The 25629-nt window shown below is 35.1% G+C and overlaps 1 protein-coding gene across 2 annotated transcripts in view; it reads left to right on the top strand.

Moving 5' to 3' along the window:
- UHRF2 (ubiquitin like with PHD and ring finger domains 2) overlaps positions 1 to 22608 on the top strand; it is a 165500-nt gene extending 142892 nt beyond the window's left edge. The window contains exons 10-16 of one of the 2 annotated variants that reach the window (XM_027862631.1): positions 1913 to 2019; positions 6440 to 6602; positions 7608 to 7745; positions 13936 to 14056; positions 14626 to 14786; positions 17924 to 18022; positions 21552 to 22608. In XM_027862631.1, coding sequence (XP_027718432.1) covers positions 1913 to 2019; positions 6440 to 6602; positions 7608 to 7745; positions 13936 to 14056; positions 14626 to 14786; positions 17924 to 18022; positions 21552 to 21698 — 936 coding nt within the window. In that variant the 3' untranslated portion in view covers positions 21699 to 22608. Of the gene's footprint in view, positions 1 to 1912; positions 2020 to 6439; positions 6603 to 7607; positions 7746 to 13935; positions 14057 to 14622; positions 14787 to 17923; positions 18023 to 21551 lie in introns of both variants that reach the window. The other variant, XM_027862630.1, reaches the window with a different exon arrangement.
- Positions 22609 to 25629: the final 3021 nt, after the last annotated feature.

Below are 25629 nucleotides of genomic sequence, written 5' to 3'. Positions count from 1 at the left end.
CCATTTGGGGTTTTCTTGGCAAAGATATTAAAGTGGTTTGCCATTTCCTTCTCCATCTCATCATACAGATGAAACTGATGCAAATAATAGGGTTAAGTGACTTGCCCAGGGTCACACAATAGTCAGTATCTGAGGTTAGATTTGAACTCAGATCTTCCTGATTCCAAGTCTGGTGCTTCCACTGCTCTACCTAGCCACACCTGAAACTTGTTGTTCATTGTGTCCTACTCTTTGCACCCCACATGGGGTTTTCTTGGCAAAGATACTGGAGTGGTTGCCATTTCCTTCTCCGATGGATTGAATCAAACAGAGGTTAAGTGACTTGCCCAGAGTCACACAGCTGGTAAGTGTCTGAGGCTGGGTTTGAGCTCAGGTCTTCCTAACTCCAGGCCCAGCAGTCTGTCTACTTCAGCACCTAGCTACCTGTTCTGACTTCATGTAGCCCTTTATTTTGAAACTGTTTCTTATGCTGTTACATGATGTCCTATCATGCAACCAGATTGTACATTCTCTGTGAGAACAAAAACTACTTCTTACCTAGCTTTTTACTCCTACCCCACCCAAACCCTCCATAGGTGTAGTTCAGTGTTAAATAAATGTTTGGTTAAATGAATCAACAAGTTCAATCTTAAGCAAGAAATCTATATCAAAAAGATCTTAGCACCTTTGAAATGCAGTCTGAGCTGATTGAGATGTCCTCATGTTCAGTAAGGTACATTGTTTTGACAATTTGGTTAGATTATAGCTATCTTTTATAGTTTTAGGACTAATGTATCTTTATATAACAAATTTTAATACAGAACTACCATTTTAAGATTAGATTAAAATTAAATTAAGATTAAAAACCATTTCAAGATTAATTACTATAAATAGAAGCAAGTTAGTGTATAGAGGTCCGACTTGGCGTTAGGAAGCCCTGGGTTCAGATCCTGCCAGTAAGAGCTACATTATGACTGCAGGGCAAAAGGCAGGTGGCTAGACTTTTCTGTGACTTAAGCCTCTTTAAGTTAGAGAGCAATTGCTCATATGCCTCTCTGGAGGGTAAAATCACAGGTTTGCAATTTCTTTTAAAAGTTGATATAAAAAAAAAACAAAACCAGATTCTGTTTGTTGGTCTTTTGTCTTATTTTCCATTTTCAGCATAAACTTGTTACTATACCTGATTTTCTAATTCTTTTTCATCTTTGCATTTCATCTGTAGCAAAAACATAAATTCCATAAGAAATAGGGGCAGCTAGGTGGTGCAGTGGGTAGAGCACTGGCCCTGAAGTCAGGAGGACCTGAATTCAAATCTGGCCTCAGACCAGACACTTGACATTTAGAAAAAAAAACAAAAACAAAAAACTGTGTGACCCTGGGCAAGTCACTTAACCCAAATTGCCTAAAAAAAGAAAAAATATATATAAAATCTGAACATTAAGAAGAGTGGAAAGAGGATATGGATAAATGTTTGCGTATCAAATTTTTATTTGTGACCAATTCTGTGAAATTTTAGTATAAAGTTTTAGTATTATGAGACGGCATTTAAAAGTATATATCAGGCTGAGTTTTCCAAATGCTAGTATTGCGTATATTTAGTCTTGTAATTTAAATTTAAAAGTAAATGAATATAGAATTTTAAAAAAGTATAATCTCAATTAGCTCCTCCCCTCCCCCTTCATGTTGTCTTGAGAACAGCTACATTTGGAAATTGTATTTTTAAGGTTGGGAGAAGTGAAGTTGGATTAGCCAAAGTGTTTAATTGGAGTTCAATTGTTCTTAAATTCTGCCATCATTTCATACATTAAATAACATGCTATTCAAATAGATAAATGTTCTGATTTTGGCAGGAGACAAGCAGGTGAATTATTTTTTTTTAATTTAGATATTATTTTAATTTGAACATTTGTAATGGAGCATAATTCTCTCACAGGACCGTGGCGATGAATTCACTTATACTGGAAGTGGTGGTAGAGATCTTTCTGGTAATAAAAGGATTGGAGAACATTCATTTGATCAAACTTTAACAAACATGAACAGGTAAAGAGATTTTGTATACTTTTAAGACATTCAGATTTTCACTTTTGTGAAAATGAATTTTAATGTACCTTCATCATACATAACAGACTAAGGGAAAGAATATGAAATTGTGTTTCCAATTAAAATAGAAGAACATTTAGTACCTGTTGCTTGAGTGGCACTGTTAGGTGCTAGGAAAACTTAGATAAAATCATATAGTACCTGCCCTCAAGCTGACAATCTGCTTAGTCCTTACTGAGACATTGCCTCATTCTGGAACCACAGACAAGAACCTTCACTTTGTATTGTTTCTATTAAGTTGATTCTCAACCATCTCCTTCTCCCTCTATTTCTTGTATTATAAAAAATAATGAAGTTAAAACACATGGAAATACTTTTAAGTACCTTGAAGGTTTTACATTATTATTTTTAAAGTGAAATAATTTAAAGCCCAGTAGTTTTTATTACTCTTGAATATATAAATACTGTAGAAATAAAAACACCAACCAAATTAAACTTAGACTACATTAAATTTAAATTTACTTTTAAATGTATACGAGTAGCAAAATTAGAATTTTACAATGCAAGCTTATTAATCTGTTAAGTAGGATAATATTTATAGATATAGATGCCATAAACTAGTTACTTAGGTTGTTCCATATAATTTTATATGTTAAACTGAAACCTCATTCTAATGTAATCCTTTGAATCCATGCAGTGGGAGTTAAGTGAAACTGCCACATAATAATGATGTTTTCTAGGAATAGGGATAAAGACTAGACCCTGTGATATTATTGGTCTAAGAAGAATCTTAAAATTAAAAGCATCCTCCATACTACCCCTATTGAATGTAATGTATGAACATACTTCTATAAAATAGACCATAACCATTTTGTTATTAAATAACTCGACCTATAGAAAATAGTATTTTTTAGTAGATCCTAGTGTACTTGGTAAACAGTATATTTAATCGCTTTAAATTATTTGATTTATATTTGATGTTTTTATCCGCAATATTAGTATAAATATTAGATACAGTAAATACTTTGGCAAAATGTGTGAATAAATGACTGCATTATCATTTATTGGTTTAGTGTTTTAGTATTAAGTGATTCTATGAGAATTTTTGTCAAAAATAAAAAAAAGTTTGAAAATTCTTGTCTATCACATCTTTTAACTGAAGGAATTTTGTGGGTAACTGAGCAAAAGCCAAATTGTTAACCACTTTTCAATAATTATAATATTTCTTGGCTTAGAATTATCACAGTTTTGTTCCCTTGTTATTGATTATCATATCAGCATAATTTCAAAGATTTATTCAAAGATTTATATGTCAGGTTATATAGAACCTGTACTCCTTCCAGGTATTCCTTCCACATTATTCCAGACAATAAGGTTGTATTTTTTCTAAACCAGCCAAGGACACAGGAAAAATCTGCTAGGGGTGGTTTTTCGCAAGCCAGGAGTTTGAGCCTATATTCATTTTTTTCTTTTTTTACCATGTACAACACCTTCTCCTTGGCCAAAATAATCTTTTTCAGTGTTGGGAGTGTTTCCATGGAGGGTTTTAGTTTTGTTTTTACATGTTTTAAATCCTTTTTTGAACATTTATCTTCATAGAAATTTCCCTAAAATCTGTTTTTCAAGCTTTATTCAGAAAAGCGCGCCTTCTTTCTTCAAATACATAGGAAGATGATTTTACTCGAGTATTAAACCATCATTTGTAATATTTAACTTAAAATTCTTCTCAAGTTCCATAGGTGACAGAAGAGAAGATAAATAAGTTTAATGTCTAGTTTACCACAAAATATATTTTAAATAGCTAGCTAAAACTGAACATTTAAGACAGTCATCAATCTGAACATTTTAGCCTTCTAGGATTTTGTATGTTTAGAATATTGACCTCTATAGTTCATATTAGTGAGGCTTGGAGAACAAATCTAAACATATCCCATGAATTTTAGAATTTTGGAAGAGATCTTAAAGATAATGTGGTCCAGCTTGCCTGGTGTTTTGTCTTCCAACTTCAAGCTTTGTCTGATTTATAGGACCTTATGTTTGGACATTGGACCAGTGCTAATCTTGAGCATATTTTGCAACCACAGTCAATAATCATTTTGAAGCTTGCAGCCTGACTGCCATGATGAATGAGTTATACCTCTTTCTCTCTAGCTCCCCTACTGTAAAAGGGCTAATAATAAATAAAGCTGTAACACTAGTTGATTCTATTGTTATTACCACTACTGCCCTCTATTGTCAAAAAGCAATGGAGAAAATGTATGGCTAAGGTACCATTACCATAACAACCCAAGCAGTGGAAAAGTGCATTTGACTACTGCTGTGTTTATTCTCTTTCCACTCCAACCCCTTTGAAATGATGAGTAAGGAATTTTTACTTGTTTAAGATTATAAAATAATTCCAAGTAACATGAAAATGTAGAATACTTAACACAGTGATGCCATTTAATTATGACAAAGGAAAAATTTTGTGGCTGTGGGACATGAGATGAACCTGTGACATTTAAGATATATACTTTCAGAGTTGTAATCATCAAGATTATACTTAAGTTGCTTATCAATATTTCAAGAAAATTAGAATATATCAGTCTATTACTATGCCAGGCATACCAGAACTGAAGATACATTTTTCACAGGAGAAAAATTGAAAGTTGGTAGTTATCAGAGAACAGATAAATGTAAATGGTAATTACAGGGATAGACCCTTATCTTTTTTAGTGAATTATTTCCTTGGGTCTTTTCAAGTATTAAATGGGACAGAATTTTTCTTATATAGAGAAATAAGCATAGACTTAATGATAATTTGTTAGGTATTATGTGCCAGCATTTTTCTTAAGTTAATTCGAATCAGAGTACATAAATTCTTCATCAGGTGTAAAGTTCATCTCTTCATGGAAGTTCCTAAGGAATCTTGTTGCTTAGGTGTTATGTTAAAAAATAAAATAAAATTTGATGGACTTGCAATAGTGTAGTTACTAGTCTCTATGTAAAGAAGATTCAGTGAAGCATAGAGTGAGGGTTCTCTACTTTGTCCTATTTTTAAAGTATACTTGAATAATTTTGTCCCTTAAAATTCTTATACTGTAAAAACAAGTCTCGGTGTTAGCCCAAGGTTAGAAAACTTTTTTTCTTTTCTGAAGTGCACATTCTTATAGTCTATCCATCAGTATTTTATAATACCCTCAGAGGACCACTAACTTGGCCTTATTTCTTAGCTACTAAGACTAGTGTAGATGCTGTTAAAGGAAAAATAGCTCCTTAACTTGTTCTACTTTGAAACTGTAATTCCAATCAAGAGATATATCATTTGGGTAGGTTATTGATCCACTTTGAATATTCACATCTTTTATGTTAGCAAATATAGGACCATGTCCTGTGTAGGAAAAATATGTACCTCTTTCTTTGTGCAAGGTTGACACTGGTTGACGCTTGTTTTTTAATGAAAGTTTAACTACTTTTTCCTTCTTTGAATTTAGTCTTCTCAATCTTATCATTTCTCTAAAATCAAGAAACAGACATGCTTTTATAGATTAGGAGAGTAACAAAGCCATCTGAAAAGCTTCTAGTTAATTGTACTTAAAACTAATAAACTCTTTATCTAGTAAAGGTCTTTTAGAAGCTAAAGTTTCCATTGCTTCCTTGCTAAATTAGTCTCTTAAGGAAGTTTTGATCATCTAATCAGATATTTCTTTCATAAAATGTACTACCTTCCCTATATATTTGTAGATTGTCAATATCTAGACCTACCAAAGATCTTGAGCTTCTTTGATTTTCATCTGGTTACTCAGGTTATGTTCAAATGCATCCTTTTGCTGAAGGCCTTTTTAGGAAGTTACTCTTAAATAAGTCTTACTTGGCTTTAGTCTTTTCTAACAAACGTTGCTTTAGAAGTCTCTATTGTCTGGAATAATGTGGAAAGGAAGCTTAGAAAGGTCACTTTTGCCTTATTTTATAAATCTGGTTTTCCAGAATTCTTTCCACGTTATTCCAACAATCCCCTCTTCCCCAATCAAATAATAACTTGAATAAAATCCCATAACTGAAAAGTGGTTTGCTTGCTTTAGTTTTCCAAGGTTCCCCATTCTCTCAACACAAATTATTTTAAGAAAAAAATTCCATGTGTTTCCAGTTGTTTTCTATTATACATGGCACAGATGTTACCACTTTCAGAAGAACCCACAGGCTCTCTGGGAACCACTCCCCTGGCTTTGGGGATACATCAGAAAACTGATTTCTCTGTCTTCTCTGCTGGTTGGGGAAAGCATAATCCTAATATCTGGAATAATATGGAAGGAATCATAGAATCTAAGCCATCAGGTAAGGCAAAATTCACCTTTTAATTTGGCTAATGATATGATATCATCATGTACTTGTGGAAGCATGATTATGTGGTATGAAGAAGACTTCTTTATGTTTTCCTTAGGGCATTAGCCCTAAACTGTGATGCTCCATTGGATAATAAAAATGGAGGAGAATCAAAGAATTGGAGAGCCGGTAAGCCAGTTCGAGTGATACGCAGTGCAAAAGGACGGAGGATCAGCAAATATGCTCCTGAGGAAGGCAACAGATATGATGGAATTTACAAGGTGCTCAATCTAACATGACATTATTTTGTTAAGACAGCATTCTGGCTGCTGTCCCCAACCTGCTATTACAGAAGCACTAGGGGAGAAACTGAGAGTAGAAAAATATCATTTCTTCTGCGAACTTGCTTATATACCCTTTTGGGAATATCTAGAAGTGTAATAAATGAATGCAGAGCAAACTTTTCATAAAGTACTAGTACAGTAAACTTGACTAAATTATAATAGCCTGGTAAGTGCTTTGACAGAGATTTGCCATGTTTGGAACAGAGACAATAAATGGAGCTTATGTTTCCTAAACTGTGTATATTTTTGCATTTTAAAAGAATAACTTAAGCGTAATAACTGCAATTGAAGAATTTTATTTTTATTATAATTTTCTTTTCAGTGTGAACACAGGGTAGCATCAATTCTAGAAGTGAAAGAAAAAGTTAGATTTGTAAAGATTTCTGAAACTAATTGTGCTTATTAGTCCTGATTAAAAATAGGTATATATCCTTTGTATGTGTGCTTGGGATTTTTTTTTAATCTTTTGGGAAATTGACTTTATATTTAAAAATTTTCAGTATGTATACTATGTAATATTCTACCCTGCATCACTGTGTACTCATCATTGTTAAAATAGATACATTTTGAGTATACAAAGTAGATACATTTTATATTAAAATAATAAAGATAGTAAAGTTAAAGAATTAGGGCAAAGATAAAAGTTTTACAGTATTAAACTCTTTATAACTATGTACTCATCACTTTTTGTATATAAAATGTAACTACTTTGGCAAAAATAGATATATTTTATATTTAAATAGTGACAAGAATAAAGTTAAACAGGTAAAAGAATTTTATTCTACAAAATAATTCTTCTCCTTACTCCTTCTTAGTATTTGTGTTAGTTTGTACATGCCTCCTAAAATGAGAAAACTGACATTGGCAGGTCTCTTCCCCCTTCTTAAATTTGAACTAATGTGGCAAACATTATAAGAAGTCCTAGGCTCTTATGTGATTTAGGTGGTGAAATACTGGCCAGAAATTGGAAAATGTGGATTCTTGGTTTGGCGCTATCTTCTGCGAAGGGATGATGTTGAACCTGCACCTTGGACTGCTGAAGGAATAGAACGGTCAAAGAATCTACGTCTAAGTGTTCAGGTCAGATTATATTTACCGACTTGACCTTTATATATATATATATATAGATATAGATAGATATATAGATAGATAGATATAGATAGATATTTATATAAACACCTATGTGTATGCCTTTTACATGATTGTTAAGTACTAACTGTGACCCAATGAGGTGGTTTGGGCTGTGAGCCAGGAAGAGGGAATTGTGAAGGAATATGGTGGCAGAAGTAGAGAGAATGCCTTTGGGAACAAAGAAGGAAGGATTGTGTCCCAAGAGTAGGAATTTAGTCTAAGGCTATTAGTCCTGGGAATGACTGGACAAATTGTGGTATATGATTGTGATGAAATACTATTGTGCTATAAGAAATAAGGGGAATGATTTCACAAAATCCTGGGAAGATTATATGAACTGACGCAAAGTGAAGTAAACAGAACCAGGGCAACATTGTACATAGTAACAGCATTATTGTAAGAATACTCCACTTTGAAAGACTTAGCCATTCTGATCAAGACAGTGAACCAAGACAGTCCCAAAGAACACATGATGAAAAATGCTGTCCATCTCCAGAGAGAGAACTGATGGACTCTGAGTGCAGATAGAAGCATACTTTCTTTTTCTGTGTGTGTGTGTGTGTGTGTTTCCTTTTGTAGCATGGCTAATATGGAAATATATTTTACGTTACCCTGTGCATATAATTGATACCATAGTACTTACCTTCTCAAGGGGTAAGAGAAGGATAGGATGGAAGGAGAGATTTTAAAACTAAAAAAAAAGTTAAAGTATATTTAAAATAAGTAATTATAAAAAGACAGCCCTGGTGGGAACAAAGAAGCAAAGTTCCCCAGTAATGGGTCAGATGTTCCCAATATTTGGGAATATGAATGTCAGGGAATTTGAAGGAAAGAAAGGGATTAAGGCATCCTAAGAGTAGTAGTCCCCAAATGGAAATTTTCCCTGGTAGGACAGGAAGGTGCCCTTGGGGGAGAGTATTTTGACCGAAAGGGTCTGTCTGCTTTCTGTCTCTCCCTTTTCCCTCATGCCTCTTCTTTCCTCTCCATGTATCTGCTTCCCTGCAACTTTACCTTTAGAACTTTTTGTTTTATTTTTCCTCTTCCCCACACTCGTTACATGATAACACACGAGACCTTGGTTCTTGGTTTGTTTTTATGTATACTTATTGCATATGACTGTGCATACCCTCCCCTTTTCTCCTCTCCTCCCTGCCCTCTCCCCCACTTCTCACATAACCTAGACTTTGTCCCTGATGCTATCACCAACGTATAGTTTTGCTTTTGACCTGCCATGCTCTGCAGTTGTACCACTGGTAAGGATGGGCACCTTATCATTCCTCCTTGGTTCTGTTCCTTACTACATGTGTTGGGACTGGACTTTGGACAAGTATTTGATCATCCAGGCAAGTGAAAATGTGTATTTTCTAATGCAAATCCAATTTTTTTTTAAAAACTCCATCTGTTTAAAAAATTACATTCTATTTTCATTTTTTAAAACAGTTAAATAGTCATTCGAATTAGATTATATTAAAACATTTACCATGTAGTATAACTGTTATAATTTTTTTTAAAAAAGAAGAAAAAGTAATATTACAGAAAAAGAAAAGCCAGGTTGAGAAACTATCTTCTGTCCCACTTTGTTGTTCATCAAACTGAGACTGTGCTGGACAGTTCTCCTAATGTTTTTTTTTTTTTTTTAAATCATTTTTATTGGGGCAGCTAGGTGGCACAGTGGATATAGCACCAGCCCTGCAGTCAGGAGGATCTGAGTTCAAATCTGACCTCGGACACTTGACACTTACTAGCTGTGTGGCCCTGGGCAAGTCACTTAACCCCATTGCTTAGTTTTAAAAAAAAAAATCATTTTTATTTATTTAGTTAAATGTTTCCTAATGACATGTAAAAAAAATTTTTAAACAAACTTTTTTTAATTTTGAGATGAAAATTCTCGTCACTCCTACCACCCTCCCACCTTGAGAAGACAAGCAATATGGTATCGATTTATACGTGGGAGGGCATGCAAAACATGTTTCCTGGCCCTGTTATAAAAGAAAACACAAACAAAATAGAACAATAAAAAGTTAAAAAATTATGCTTCGGTCTCATTCAGAGTTTATCAGCTTTTTCTCTGGAAGTGGATAGAATTTTTCATCATGGATCCTTAGGAATTGTCTTGATCAGAGTAGCTAAGTCTTTCATAGTTGATAATCATTGCAGTATTGCTATTAATATGTACAGTGTTCTACTGGTTCTGTTCACTCCACTTTGAGTTCAAAAAAGTCTTCTCAGGTTTTTCCTGAAACCATCTTGCTTGTTATTTCTTGTAGCACAAGAGTATTTCATCACAATCATATACCACAACTTATTCAGCCATTCCCCGATTAATGGGCATCCCCTCAGTTTGATTCTTTGCCACTACAAAATGATGTGCCATGAATATTTTTGTATAAATTGTTTTTTTTTTTCCTAGTACTGGTATTGCTGGGTTAAAGGGTATGAACAGCTTTGTAACCTTTTGGGCATAGTTCCAAATTATTTTTCACAATGGTGGACTAGTTTACAACTCTACTGACAGTGCATTAGTGTCCCGATTTTTCCACATCCCTTCCAGCATTTGTCATTTTCCTTTTCTGTCATGTTGGCCAGTCTGATAGGTGTGAGGTGATACCTCAGAGTTTCTAAATTTGCATTTCTCTAATAAATAGTGATTTAGAGCATTTTTTCATGTGACTAAAGATAGCCTTGATTTCTCCTGAAACTCCTATTCATATTCTTTGACCATTTACCCCCTGGGGGATGGCTCTTATTTTTATAAATCTGGTTCAGTTCCCTATATATTTGAGAAATGAGACTTTTCTCAGAGAAACTTACTGTAAGATTTTTCTCCAATTTCCTGTGTTCCTTTTAATTTTGGCAGCCTTAGTTTTGTTTATGCAAAAGCTTTTTAATTTTATATAATCAAGATTATCTATTTATTTTAATTCTGGTAATCCTGTCTATCTCTTGTTTGGTCATAAACTCTTCCCTTATACAGAGACCTGACTGACAAGCACATTTTTCCATACTCCTCGAATTTACTTATGATATCACCCTTTGTGTCTAAATCATTTATCCATTTTGACCTTATCTTGATTTATGGTATGAAATAGTGGTCTCTGCCTATTTTGTTCCAAACTGCTTCCCAGTTTTCCCAGCAGTTTTTGTCAGATGTTGAGTTTTTACCCTAAAACCTTAGATCTTTGTGTTTATTAAACACTAAATTGCTTTGGCCATTTACTGCTGTGTATTATGTACCTAATCTGTTTCACTGATCCATCACTCTCTTAGCCAATACCAGATTGTTTTAATGATTATCACTTTATAATATAATCTGAAGTCTGGAACTGCTAGGCCAACTTCCTTCACTTTTTTTTCATTGTTTCTCGATATTCTTGATCTTTTGTACTCCCAGATGAATTTTGTTAACTATTTTTTCTTTATTATATAAAATAATTCTTTGATAGTTTGATTCTTATGACACTGAATAAGTAAATTAACGTAGGCAGAAATGCCATTTTTGCTATATTGGCTTGGCCAACCCATGAGAAATTAATAGTTCTCCAATTGTTTAGATCTGTATTTCTATGAAAAATGTTTTGTAATTGTGTTCATATAATCCCTGGGTTTGTCTTGGCAGATAGGCTCCCAAGTATTTTATATTTTCTGTGGTTTTTTTTAAATGGAATTTCTCTTTCTCTCTCTTCCAGCTGGGTTTTGTTAGTAGGATATAGAGATTATTTATGTGGGTATATCTTATATCCTGCAACTTTGCTGCAGTTGTTAGTTATTTCAACTAGTTTTTTTGTTGATTCTCTAGGGTTCTCTAAGTATACCATCATATCATCTCAAAGAGTGATAATTTTGTTTCTTCATTGCCTGTTTTTATTCCTTCAATTTCTTTTTCTTGTGCTCTTGCTATAGCTATCATTTCTGCTACAATATTGAATAAAAATAGTGATAATAGACATCCTTGTTTCACTCCTGATCTTATTGGAAAGGCTTCAAGTTTATCCCTATTACAAAAAATGCTTGCTGTCATTTTTAGATAGATGCTACTTATCATTTTAAGAAAGGTTCCATTGATTCCTATGCTTCTTAGCTTTCTTAATAGGAATAGGTGTAGTATTTTGTCAAAGGCTTTTTCTCTATCTATTGATATATATTATTTTTGTAGTTTTCATTATTGAAATGGTCAATTACACTGATAGTTTTCCTCATATTGAACCAGGCCTGCATTACTGTTATAAATCCCACCTGGTCATAGTGTATGATCTCTGATGTATTGCTGTAATCTCCTTGTTAGTATTTTATTTAAGATTTTTGCATCAATGTTTATTAAGAAAATTGATCTTTCAAAAAAAAAAAAAAAAGGAAAATTGGCCTGTAGTTTTTCCCTTCCTCTGTTTTTACTTTCACTGGTTTAGGTATCAAAATCACATTTGTGTCATAAAAGGAATTTGATGGGATTCTTTGTTTACCTGTCTTTTCAAGTAGTTTATATAGTATTGGGAAATAGTTTATATAGTATTATATATCATATATTAATTTTTCCTTCAGTGTTTGGTAGAATTCACTTGTAAATCCAAATGGCAGCTCATTGGTGACTTACCCAAGTTCTTTTTCTAAGATAGGTTAAGTATTCTATTTCCTTTTCTGTTAATCTGGGCAATTTATGTTTTTGTAGATATTCGTGCATTTCACTTAGTTTTACTGGCATATAATTAGGCAAAACTAATTTAGATGTGAGGTTCAAGCATTTCCCCACCCCACACACACGCATACCATTTTCCTGTCTATTATAAAAACTCTTCCTTGCTCACCTTTTTTTATGTGAGATAATTTTTCCCATTCTTTCTCTCCTCCTTTCTTGCACGGCATCCCTCTTGCCTATCTATTTGGGTTGTTTGGTTTTTTTGTTGTTGTTGTTTTTTTAAACATCATCCCAACATAATCAACTCACTCCTGAACCCTCTTTCTAGGTAGAATCTTTCTTACTGCCCTAATAATGATAAAGTTCTTAGAAGATAAATGTATTATCTTCCCATATAAGAAGGTAAGTAGTTTAGCCTTATTGAGTCCCTTACGATTTCTCTTTCATGCTTACCTTTTTAGACTTCTTTTGAGTCTTGTATTTGAAAGTCAGATTTTCTATTTATGCTTAGTCTTTTCATCAGGAGTCCTTAGAAGTACTCTATTTCATGAAATATCCATTGTCCTTCCCCAAAGGATTCTACTCGGTTTTGCTGAGTGGGTTATTCTTGGTTGTAATCTTGGGTCTTTTGACTTTCTGAATATCTTATCCACACTCCTTTAATGTGGTAGCTACTAAATGTTGTGTGATCCTGACTGTGACTCCACAGTATTTGAGTGGTTTCCTTCTGACTACTTGAAGTCTTTTTATTTGACCTCCTGAGAGTTCTGGGATTTGGCTACGATATTCCTAGAAGTTTTCATCTTGGGATCTCTTGCAGGTGGTGATAGGTGGATACTTCTAATGTCTGTTTTATTCCCTAGATTCTTAAAGGTAAATTGAGACTTTTAGGAGCATGCCAACTTAATAAGGGAAACAGTGTGACTGAGGCAACTCAAGCTTAAATCAAACTAGATCGATTGTCAAGACAGTTTGGAATAATTCTGTCAATATATAATAAAAACATATATGCATATTTTTGTTACTTATATTGTATGTTTGGTCTGATGTCATTAACAGTCTGCAGTTAATGGGTTTTATTTCTCTAGACTACTTTCTTTTCTCCTGACACTCCCCCCAAAATGATCAAACTCATTCTTCTGATTTCCAGATCTTTCCTTTAGTCATCCTCACCATTAAATAGCCCCTCAGTCTCTTGGTTATAACCACCCTTAGAGATACCTGGACTGTGTGTTGGGATACATTTACTTTGTTCTTTATAATTACATTTTTATTTCAAGCAAAATTAGAGACTCTGCTATCTTGCTGGTTTCTGTAAATTCTTCAAATTATTTAAAAGTTTAGGTAACTTTGTTTCCTTTGAAGACTTTTGATATGGGAGTATTTAGCTTTCCTCCAGTGTCTTGTTTTATTTTTTTTTTATTTTATTTTATTTTTTTTAGTTCCCTTCCAGAATTCACAGCCCTCTTTTTAAAAAATTGTTTAAAATTTGGTTTTGTTCTCTTTTAGTATCCACCGGGCTATGAAAAAGCCATGGCAAGTAAAGAAAAGAAAGATAACGTTAAAAAGCCACCTGTGGTAAAGGGGTCAAGCAAACGAAGCAATGACAAACAGAAAAGATCAATTGATGGTATGTCATGTGATTTTTGGAAGTGTTGTAAAATAGCTACACAAACTAAGAAGAAAACAATTTTGATTATTGAGGGATTGGAGAAAGGATGTTACTTTCACTTTAGACTAAGGACATAATGTCAAAATAATGATTTTTTTCATGTGTTTTTAATTTACTTTTTATTTTGAAAGTAATTAAAAACACATACTGTACGTAGTTAATAGGCCCCAACAAATAAGAAAGAGAATGGCTAGGCCCTAATTCTGGCTCTACCAGTGGTTACGTGACTCTGGACTTCACTCCACTGCGTCTCATTTCCATTATAAATAAAACGAGAGATTTTGACAGACCTTGCAGCATCCTGCCAGTTCCAAAATTCTGTAGATCTCTAGTTTTTTGGGGTTTTTTTTGAGCCAGGTTTTATGATTGACCTTTATCTGTAACTGTGCCATTGCCTAAGGTAAAGTACAGTTATTTAACTAATTAGACTGTTTCACAAATGAACCTCCTGATACTTGCTAGATTTTTACTTCATGGTACTGCTTAGACATATCATGTTGATTTCTACTGACAATGTACCTCAGTAGGTCAAGTTGAGCCTGGAAGTGGCTCCAAAACCAGAAGAATGACAGATGGAGGGAAAGTTGAGGCTTTCCAGCTGACCACACAACAGCAGAGTCTGATCAGACAAGACTGCCCGAACCAGAAGCTGTGGGATGAAGTGCTTGCATCTCTGAAGGAAGGACCAGTATGTTCAAATTCAATTAAAATTACAGTGTTAAGAATTACAAAAAAATACATTTCCTATATTGAGTTGTAGTGCTTTCCAATTCTTAAAGATGTCTATCTTCTTGCTTGTCATCCACCAGAGACATCATATTAACTAGAAATTACAGGTGCTTGTGCAGCTCTTTTCAGAGATAATAGCAGAGTATGAGATCTGTTTTTACCTGTCCTACTAGGCCTTTTGGATGTTGCCCCTTGAATTTTCTTTAACTAGCAATTTGTTATATGTAGCTGTATATTGGCAAGAAATCCTAATGAAACCAAGTTTTGTAGGTGTATTCTTCTAAAGCCCAGAAAAATGTCTCTATCATGACTCTAACTTATATTGTTTTCATTTTACTCTTTTATGCAACTAGGTACAGTTTAGAAAACACACAGGTACAACTTGTAGAAAGTGATCTCTTTAAAAGCTGCATGCCACATGTGTAAACATACTTTGAAAGTGTTTCCGTGTATTTTTGATTATTTATGAAGCGGTGTAGTATAGGGCACTGAATTTGAAGGAGAACCTGGGTTCAAATACTAGTAGTCATATTTATTAACTATATTACCTTGGGAAAGTCACTTTAAATTCACTCATCTTCCTTTTTCCCATCAGTAAATTGTAGTGATAATAATTTTGCCCCACCTAATTTCTTCACAAAGTTATTTGAGAGAGAAAACATTTTATAAACCTTATTCTCTAGAAATGTATGTTATTATTGCTATTATTACATCCTAATTTACTGAATTATAGAGTTGTCATTTCTGTTAATGCTTTATAGATTCTATTGCAGGGTAGTTTGGGGGGTTGGGAAACATCAAGATATAGCTGTTGACATTTCAGGTATTTTAGATTAGCATTAAGGAAGTATCCCGTAAGTGCATCTTTATTCTTGTAGAAACATAACACTTACATGCACAGGAAAGCAAGGAATTCCAATTAAGCCTGCAGAAGGCTGAAAAAAGAAGCCTGGAGCAAGAGTCCAGAAGCCTAGGCTCTGACTTTGGTTCTACCACTAAGAAGCCAAAAGTTGGACTAAGTTACTTCCTTTCTCTCAGCCTCAGTTTTCATGTTATTAAAATTAATGGGTTTGACTAGATATCTAAGCCATTTCAGATTTATGATCGTAGTATCATAACACATAGGAAACATTTTAAATACTTTTTTAATTGAATTATCTCTTCTAGCTCTAAAATATCATCAGTCTGCATGACTGTAAAGGCTGTGACTACACAAACTTTTCTCCTGTTTCTTTCATTCCAAGCTAATAATTGCATGTGAAGAGAGACTAAGAAAGGGGGAAAGAGAAAAATGTTTTTCTTCTCCTTTTCTTGGGGTCATGAAATGATTGAGAACTGGAAGAGATGTGGAGATCATCTCATCCTACCCACACATTTTAGGAATGAAACCAAATGTGTTGAAGAGAAGCAAAGTGACTTGCCCAAGATGACCTAAGGAGTAAATAGTAGGGCCAGGATTCAAACTCTACTGCTTTGACTCCAAACCTGTTGCTCTTTTCCATTGCACCATGGTTTCAGTTGTGAATGTCCTAACATTAAATGTACCACTTTTTGAAATACATTATCTTTGATCTCTGTCCTGCACCTAACTAATCCTGAGAATTTTTTAAAAATTATAGTTTTTCTAAAAATATAAAGGAACAAATGTAAAGTGTACTCCTCATCAACCAAAGTTAAAAGCCAATGTATGAATTACATTTAAATCAACCTTACAATTATACTCAAAAAACTTTGCTCGTACTCCACATACCCTGCCCCCCAATACAGCTACTTCTCTTTTTAAAACAAAACAAAAAGCCCATCACTTCCCTTTACTTTTCTCCCTCTCGAACTTCACTTAAAATGTGCATGGCAAATTATTCCAGTTAAGTAATGGAGTACTGATTCCATTTTATTATGTCCTATACAAGAGATTGAATGAACCTGACTATAGGAATAGCACCACATAATAGAAAAAGTACTCAACTTTTGGAATCTTAATAACTTGATTTGAAGTGCTGGCCCCACTATTTACTAGTTGTGTGTCTATGGGCAAGTCACCTCTCTCTCTCTGACCCTCAAGTGTACCCACCTGTCTGTAAAGCAGGAGTGATTATATACACTTTCACTACCTACTTAACCAGGTTATTGAGGGCTAAATAAAATGAGTGAAAGTAACTTATTTATATAAGCTCCTGTTTTCCCTTAATTCTGCAGGTGCTACGTTCTCCTCTGAAACATTTCCAAAGTTCTGAAAAGAGTCTAATATTCCTAAGGGGGGAAAAAGTCATCATTTGGCCATGTCTCCTAACATCAAGTCCTTAAAAGCATTTTCTGCTATTGCCTCTTTTCTGAAGATAAAAATATTTCAAGCAACTTGAGCCAATTCTATAGCTTCCCTATCGGGTTGAAATTCTAGGTCCTAGTCTCCTGAATAGTCCTTTCAACAGTGCCTCTTTTTCCTAATACTATAAGCAGAGATTGCACTCCTTTCCTTATTCATTTTATAAGCTATAAATTCTTGACTGACTCTTCCTCAGAAAATTAGTATTCCTATATCAAATTCAGCAGTAGTTGTGAACTCTTTGGATTTCTGTCTTTTTTGCTTATAAATGATTTTTATCAGGTGGAGAGCCACCCTATTCTTATACATGGCCTTTGAGATGTGCTTGGGACATTTCAGCTACCCAGCATTGTCTACAGCGTAGGAACAGAAGGAAGAATCAAAACAATCCCAGACTTCCTACAAAAGGTTAACATGAAATACCAAAATTAGCATATAACTGCAGCTGAGCTTCACCCCATAAAAGGAAGGCAATGGTGTAAATATTTGAAGGTACTTGGGAATGGCAGCAGTGTCTGTAGAGCCTGGACTCTCCATCTGTGTGGCTGCCTTAGGGGTTAAAGCCAAGTGTAACATGTAGGAGCCGATTTTTCTTTAACTGCTATTGAAATATACCTGTGATTCAGGAAGTTAGAAACACCACATTGCAAAATTCCTTTTCTCATAGGAAATTTTAGCTGTAGATAGGGATTTTTCTTTCATTCAAAATTTTATTTGGAAACTGTAAAAAAATGCTTAACCTTTCTACCCTTGCTTCTTGGGTGCTGTTCTAGAATTTTCTGAAAATACTGGAACAGTCTTTTATGTGTGTCTGCTGCCAGGAATTGGTCTACCAGCCAGTGACAACGGAGTGCCTCCACAATGTCTGTAAAGTAAGTCTGGTTAACAGCATTAACTCGCTTGACTTATTCTGTTGGGAAAGCCTCAGGTTCTGAGCTGGTTTTCTGTTTTCTGGGGAGGATAAGGAAAAGCATCTTTTCTTTGAAGGAAAACAGTTAATTGATGAGGTACTTTGGTGCTATAATGATGAGTGTGGTTACATTTGCTAATAGAAACTTGCTGTTTTTACCCAGCAAACAAAGATCTGATTTTCAATTTTCTACCTGATACAGAGTATCCCAAAAGATTTAGTGCAGTTTAAAGCTTCAAAATTGCTCTTTTAAAAAAAAAAAAAAAAACTGCAGTAAAACTTTTGGGACACCTGTATTACGAAAAAGGTTATCTAGAATTGTTTTATAAGCATGATCTGTACACCATATTGGCTCACATAATTCCATTTTAAGTTAAGCCATAAAGAAGGCCTTTTCAGGACAAACTGATTTCTTTTGAAGGTATGTACTATAAATATGAAATAATTATATATTAAAATTGTATTCCAAGTCAGCTACTTCAAACCAGTTAAAAATTTTATATACCACATTGCTTAAGGTATGGTATATAAATATCATAACTAATAGATGTGAGTATAGTTATATTTAGGAAGAAAGACATTTCTCATTTAGTGGTTAAAATTGTTGTAATATAAAAGAAGTAACTCAAAGTCAAGTCAACAGGCATTTAGCAAGTATTTACTATATGCTATATTGCTAAGCACTAGCAATACAAATATAAGCAAAAATAATGACATTCCCTGCCCTCAAGGAGCTTACATTAATGGGGGAAGAAAACACATAAAAGGAAACTGAAAGAATGGAGAAGAATGGAGCAAGAAGGAAAACTTAAGGTACCCAGAACAGGGGCATGGTAGAGAAAGTCCAGGATAGTTGGCCAAAAAACATCTTAATAAATGCTTGACTGACAGGCACTGTGTTAAAAGCATTGGAGGTACAAAGAGAGGCAAAAAACAGTCTCTGTTCTAGAGAAGCTCACAAGCTAGTGAGGGAGAAAACAAGCACTTATGTATAAACAAACTATATTAAGAATATATCAGACATAATCATCAGAGAGAATGCACTTCAGTTAATAGTTTTGGGAAGAGGCTTTCACAAGAAGATGAGATTTTAGTTTAGGGACTTGAAGGAAGCCAGGGAATACAAGAGGCAGAGAGTATTCCAGCATGGGTGGGGGGGGAAACAGCCAGTGAAAATACTCAGAGCCAGCAGTATCTTGTGTTGGAACAGCAAAAAGTGTCATTGGATCAAAGATTCCATAAAGGAGTGTAAAGTGTAAAAAGACTAGAAAGGTAGAGAGGCTAGGTTATGAAGGGCTTTTAACTCCACACAAAGGATTTTGTATTTGATCCTAGAAGTGATAGGGAGACACTAGAGTTTGAGTGGTGTGTAAGGAGAGGGTTGATGTGGTCAGACCTTCTTTAGGAAGATCAGTTTGACAGCTGAGTAGAGGATGGAATGGAATAGGAAAAGACTTAGGGCAGGCAGATCAGTAAGCAAGCTGTTGCTTTAGTCCAGGCCCAAACAGCCTGCACAAGAGTGATGGCAGTAGCAGAAGAGAGGAGCTGTATTCAAGAGCTGTTACAAAGGTAAACTTGACAGACCTTGGCAGCAGTTTGAAATGAGGAATAAAAGAATGAGTCATGAAGAATGGCACCTGGTAGAATGAGTAACTAGGAAGATGGTGGTACCTTGGACCGTAATAGAGAAGTTTGGAAATGGGAAAAGTTTGAGAGGAAAGATGAGTTCAGTTTTAGACATATTGATTTTAAGTTATTCATGAGACTTCCAATTAAAGATGTCCAATAGGCAGTTGGGAAGAGATGGGAGGTCAGCAGAGATATTAGTGCTGGGTAGGTAGAGAAGAGGAGAGAAATAAGAGTACTCTTGGCTTCCAGCATTCTCTTGCTGTCTCCCATGCCTGGAATGCTCTCCCTCCTCTGCTCTAACGACCAACTTGACTTCCTTTAGGTCCCAACTAAAATTCCACTTTCTACAGGAAGCCTTCCCTGACCCTTCTTAATTCTAGTACCTTCCTTCTTTTAATTATTTCCTATTTATTTTGTATGCAGTTTTCTTTATGTATATTTGTTTGCATGTTGTCTCTCCATTAGATTGTAAGCTCCTTGAGGTCAGAAACTGTTTCTTGCCTCTTTTTTTTTTTTTAACCTTCAGTGCTTAGCACAGTGCCTCATATAGCATAGTAGGTGCTTAATAAATTTTGATTGCTTGATTGAAGAGGGGCCAGGACAGAGCCCTATGGGATACCCACAGTTAGTGGGTGACCTGGATGGAGATTTAGCAAAGGAGACAAAGAAGGAGCCGTCGGATAGGTAGGAGCTGGAGAAGTAGGAGAAAGGGGTGTTCCAAAAACCTAGAGAGAAGAGGGTCCTAAGAAGAAGAGAGCGATTGATGGTGTCAGGCTAAAGAGATTAGAAAAGACCAACCCTGAGAAAAGGCCAATAAATTGGTCATTGAAGAGATTTATTAGTAACTTCAGTTCAATGATGAGGTTGGAAGCCAGACTATTAGAGGATTAAGAAGAGAATAAAAAGGAAAGTGGCAGCATCTATTATAGGTGCATTCTCAAGGAATTTAGGTACAAAAGGTAGGAAAGACATGGGATGATTACATGGATAGATGGATTGAGTGAGGGCTTTTTGAGGATGAGGAGAACATGAGTGCAGCCTGGAAAGGAATGAAGACATGGCTGGCCTTGAGGATTCAGTGTGTGAAGTCCAGGGGCAAGAGTGAGCTTCCAGGTTAAAGAGGTTTCTGGAACATTGTAGAGAAAGTTCAGGAGAGTCAGTGGTGCCATATGAAGAGGAATAAATAGACCATGCTTAATGGGTTTTCTGTGGTCAAAAGAAAAATGTCATTTCCTCTATATTTCTTCATGTTTAACGATACAACCAATTTCAGTTCAACATTAAATACACCTACCATGTGCAAGGCACCAAGAATAGGATAAATACTGGACCTGTGGCTTCGTTGCATTAGGGGACTTCTGAATAAGGAATCTCCTTTATTCCGTCCAAATTGGCACCATCTCTGAACCTGAAGGTTGTAACTTGGCCCAGTTTGTGTCAAAGGCGAGATTTGGACTTGGATCTTTCTTGCTTCAAAACCGACTTTATCCACTGCACCACACTGCCTCTCTCAGGATAGACAGATAATTTCTAGAGTTAGAGGATTGGACTCAACGGCCTCTCAATGGCCTTCTAGCTCTAAACCCGAGAGCTGATCCTAAAACAGTAACTTTGTCCTAAAAGAGCTCACTGTTAATATGGTGAGGACGGGACAAGTGTACGAATGGCTGTGAATGCCGAGGAGAGATTGGGGCAGAATGCTGCGAGGAAGTAAAGACTGGAGAAGTCATTTTCATCTGGTGTGTGGGGCTTGGAGGAAGATTTTGAATAAATACTGGGGGAGAAGTAGGTAAATCTTGGCTGTGTTTTCTCCGGCGACTACTCTCAAGCTTCAAATTGATTTTCTGTTTTGTGTGTCTTAGAGCTGCTTACAGCGATCCTTTCGAGCTGAAGTTTTCACCTGTCCTGCTTGTCGTCATGATCTTGGAAGAGACTATACTATGGTTCCCAATAAGATCCTGCAGACATTACTTGACCAGTTCTTCCCTGGCTATAGCAAAGGACGATGACATGTCCGGCTTCTACTACTCCAGTGACTTTATAGACAATAAGACAATTCTGTCATGAGGAAAAAGACAACAGTGGACCAATAGACTTACTGGGACTCAGCAGATTTTCACATTCTGAAGCCGCTAACCCTCTTACCCACCTTGCCACCATCTTTTTTTTGTAGTAAGAAATCCATTTATCAACTGTCAACACCAAAAGGTAGGGCCTACTTGTTACTTATTGACAACTAGTATTATTGAAAATGGAGGCTTCAACCCTGACTGGTCAGCCTAGTTGATGCACAATTTATGATTTGTTTTATTTTGCAACTACCTCAGGACAGAGGAAAGGGATTTGGGGAATTTTTTAAAAAAGCTAATTGGTCAACTGAAATTTTAGCTGCCTACTGCCTCCAGAATATTAGTTTACCTGGTCCATGCTATTTGATTTTCCAGAAAACTAATTAGCAGCACTTAAACCAGATTAAATGGTGTGCATAATCCTTTTTTAAATCATCTTTTCTTCCATTATGATGCTTTTTTTGTTTTGTTTTGCAAGAATGGGCTGATTTTCATCTATTTTTGTGAGCTTCATTGTGCTTTTTTCTTGTATCTTATGCAGGTTGACTACTAATGACTAATGAAAACAATATGGATGCATTGTTGCTACATTAATGTAATGTGATCTGTGTTTTTTGCACTTAAAGAGGTATTCAAAATTCTCATTGTGTAAAAACGGTTTCATTCAACAAGCCACTTTTGTGTTAGTTAAAAATGTATGCTTTCACTAGGTCTTGTTAACAGTGGCAATACATCTACAACGCATTGCATTGCTAGCTTGGAGAGGGTTGAAATCGCTTCATATTGTGATCTTAAATTTTATATACAGTATATTCCCCCAAAGTATACCTTATTAAATATTTTATGATTCAAAAAAAAAATCATTATTTTTGTTGCCTTGAGTTGCACAGCTTTGCTGACATCATGAATTTTAAGAAGTAATCACTTCAGGAGTTTGTTCCATGAGGAATTTTTATAGGATAGACATTTTGTAAAAAGTTATATTTAAATTTTTGTTGAGGAAGACTACAATTATTTGCATTGTCTCTTGTTAACTTGTGAAAATTGAGCTTGAGTTTGGTTGTAAATTACTCTTCACAAAGCTCATAGTATGAAAAACTCCAGAATTCCCCAAAATAGTTAAATCAGGGCCATCTTTTTCATAATTCTTGTTTTAAGCAAGACTTTATATGTTTCAAACATCAGAATATTCACCAAGATCCATTTTTTTTTTTAACATAAAAAAGGAGAAACACATCTTAATACATCTAGAGGTAACTTATCTCCACATTTCCAGTTTATAATAGGCTATGTTCATATCTTGGGGTTCTCCCCTAGCAACCCAGGTAAATGAGTTTTAATTTGGGGAGGGAAGGGCTACTCAATCTTAATTCTTGTCATTTACTTCAAATAAGATTACATTTTCCTTTTCCATTATTCTTGTGAACTAGGTATAGCTTATTGTTTGTACCATTGCCACTTAACTGCTGAGAGGACTTAATATTTTAGAAAGAAAATCTTTTAACAGATAGGCATCTTATACTGATAGGGCAGATTATTAAAGTCCTTAACTACTCATCTGTTCCTATGACCTATCTCATAAGCAGAGTGCTAATATTTTTAGTTTTTAAAAATTATGAAAATTTTCAAACAGAAAATTTCTGTAACTTTTTGAAGAAAGCACATAAGCTTATCCACCTTTTTTCTAACATCATCTTCATAGTAGCAGAAAAATTCAAGTACGGATAAACTTGAGTTTGGATGAAATTATCAGAAAATCATATTGATTTTTTTTTCCCTGTAGCGTCATACCAGTGTCCCTAAAAATGACTGGCATTTATTGTTCACTCCCTTTCCTATTTCTGTGATAAAGAATATATGAATAGAAGCTTTTTAAATTAGAAGTAACAAATATAGAAGAAACTGCCTCATGTGACTTCAGGTATTGCACTCTTTTTAAGTATTTCAACATTTCAGTCTTTGGGAAAGAAGATAGCCTAAATTTACCTACACATAAAAATCATGACAGGAATTTCGAAAAATTAATCAGACTTAGAAGACAAATTCTTATTTGTTGTTTTGTTTTGTTTTGTTTTTAAGGCAGTTGGGGTTAAGTGACTTGCCCAGGGTCACACAGCTAGTAAGTGTCGAGTGATTGGTCTGGGGCTGGATTTGAACTCAGGTCCTCCCGACTTCAGGGTCGGTGCTCTATCTACTGCGCCACCTAGCTGCCCTGACAAATTCTTGTTTACATGTATTTGAAATGCTTTTTTAAAAATGATGTGGCAATGAAGGACAACACAAGTTTTAGATGATAAACTTATTTGTAACATCTTACAGAAAAGGAAGATTGAAGATGATGAACAGTATTGCTTCTAAAATAGCAAGAAACAGTAGAAGGAAAAACAAATTCAAAGAAAGTTTGGCAAGAGAAGATACCTAAGATACCAAGGGCATTTAAGGATGACACTACCAGGAGGACAGCAAATGAAAGATGGAAAAGATCTGCAAAATTTTTATGTCTTTTTTTCATTATAAAAGGATAATGGAGGCATGCCAAATTTGGATTCAATATCACAGCCCAAATATGATTCTTGAAGTGGAAGTGGCATTGAAGAAAACAAAGATGGGATAAGCAGCTGAACCAAAGTATATACAAAGAAGGTGCATCCTGGAGGCAACACAGTTTTGAGGGCATTAAGGCATATGAAGAAAGGGGATGATACCAAAGGTTTGGGGGAAATATGTTTCAGATCTTGTTACCCAGAAAGAGCAATCCAAAGAACGTTAATAATTACCAGCCCATGTGCATATTTTCCTATTCAGTCTCCTTTTTTGGATTATCATCCCTTTATCAGTCTGTGGGTGTATATCCCCAAGGCTCTGCCTGAACTTTCTGCCGTCATTGGAAGAACTGCTTAAATCAGTGAGGTCACAGATCCACTTGAAGTAAGCTCCCCAAAACATCGTGAGAGAAGTAATTTTCATTCCAGACCCAGAGAGTAGACATAGCACTTCCTTGAATTCTTTTTTTTTTTTTGGTATGGGAGTGTATAAATGTGTGCCTACACACACAGCAAAACAGTTTTCATGGTTGTTAAGGACCCAAAATGTTCCCTTCATGAGGAATCGTAGTTTTTAAAAAACATATCCTTGCATTTTAAATATTCACTTAGCATTGTGAAATTTGAATTGGAATATTTAATTTAGAACTTAAATTCATAGATAATAGTACCTGACATTTATATGACATATTTATATTTCCAGCCTCAGTGCTGGAAAGGCACCTCAAAGGCCATTTGTCGCTAAGTCATTTTTCAGTAATGTCTGATTGTCCAGGACTCCGAGGGGGATTTTCTTGGCAGGTATGCTGGAGTGGCTTGCTGTTTCTTTCTCCAGCTCATATTACAGATGAGGGAACTGAGGCAAACAGAGTTAAGTAACTTGCCCAGCGTCACACAGCTAATGTCTGAGGCTGCGTTTGAACTTGGGAATATTCGTCTTTCTGACTGTAGGGCCAGCACACTATGTACTGCGCCACCTCAAAGGCCCTACTCCAGCCTTTATCTGAAGAAGAAACCTGCTATATTTCTAACATTGTTTGACACTTTATAATGAAAGGGGGGACCTTTCAACTCGGCCCATTCTGCTTTTTCACAGTTCTGATTATTTGGAAGTTTTCCCTAACTTCAAGCCAGAACTGCCCCTGTAAAACTTCTAACTATGGTTCCTACTTCACTTTCTGAAGCCAGGTAGAAAAATCTAACCCTTCTTCTTCCTGGAGATATACCTATCGTCTTCCCACCCAAGTTTGATGTTCTCCATGATAAAAAGAACACTAATTCCTTTGACTGATCTTCATATGGCATAAAGCTGAGGCCTTCTACCATTC

This window comes from Vombatus ursinus, unplaced genomic scaffold, assembly GCF_900497805.2.
Source record: "Vombatus ursinus unplaced genomic scaffold, bare-nosed wombat genome assembly UNPS02014770.1, whole genome shotgun sequence".
NCBI lineage: Eukaryota > Metazoa > Chordata > Mammalia > Diprotodontia > Vombatidae > Vombatus > Vombatus ursinus.
This window is presented reverse-complemented; position numbering and strand designations above follow the sequence as displayed.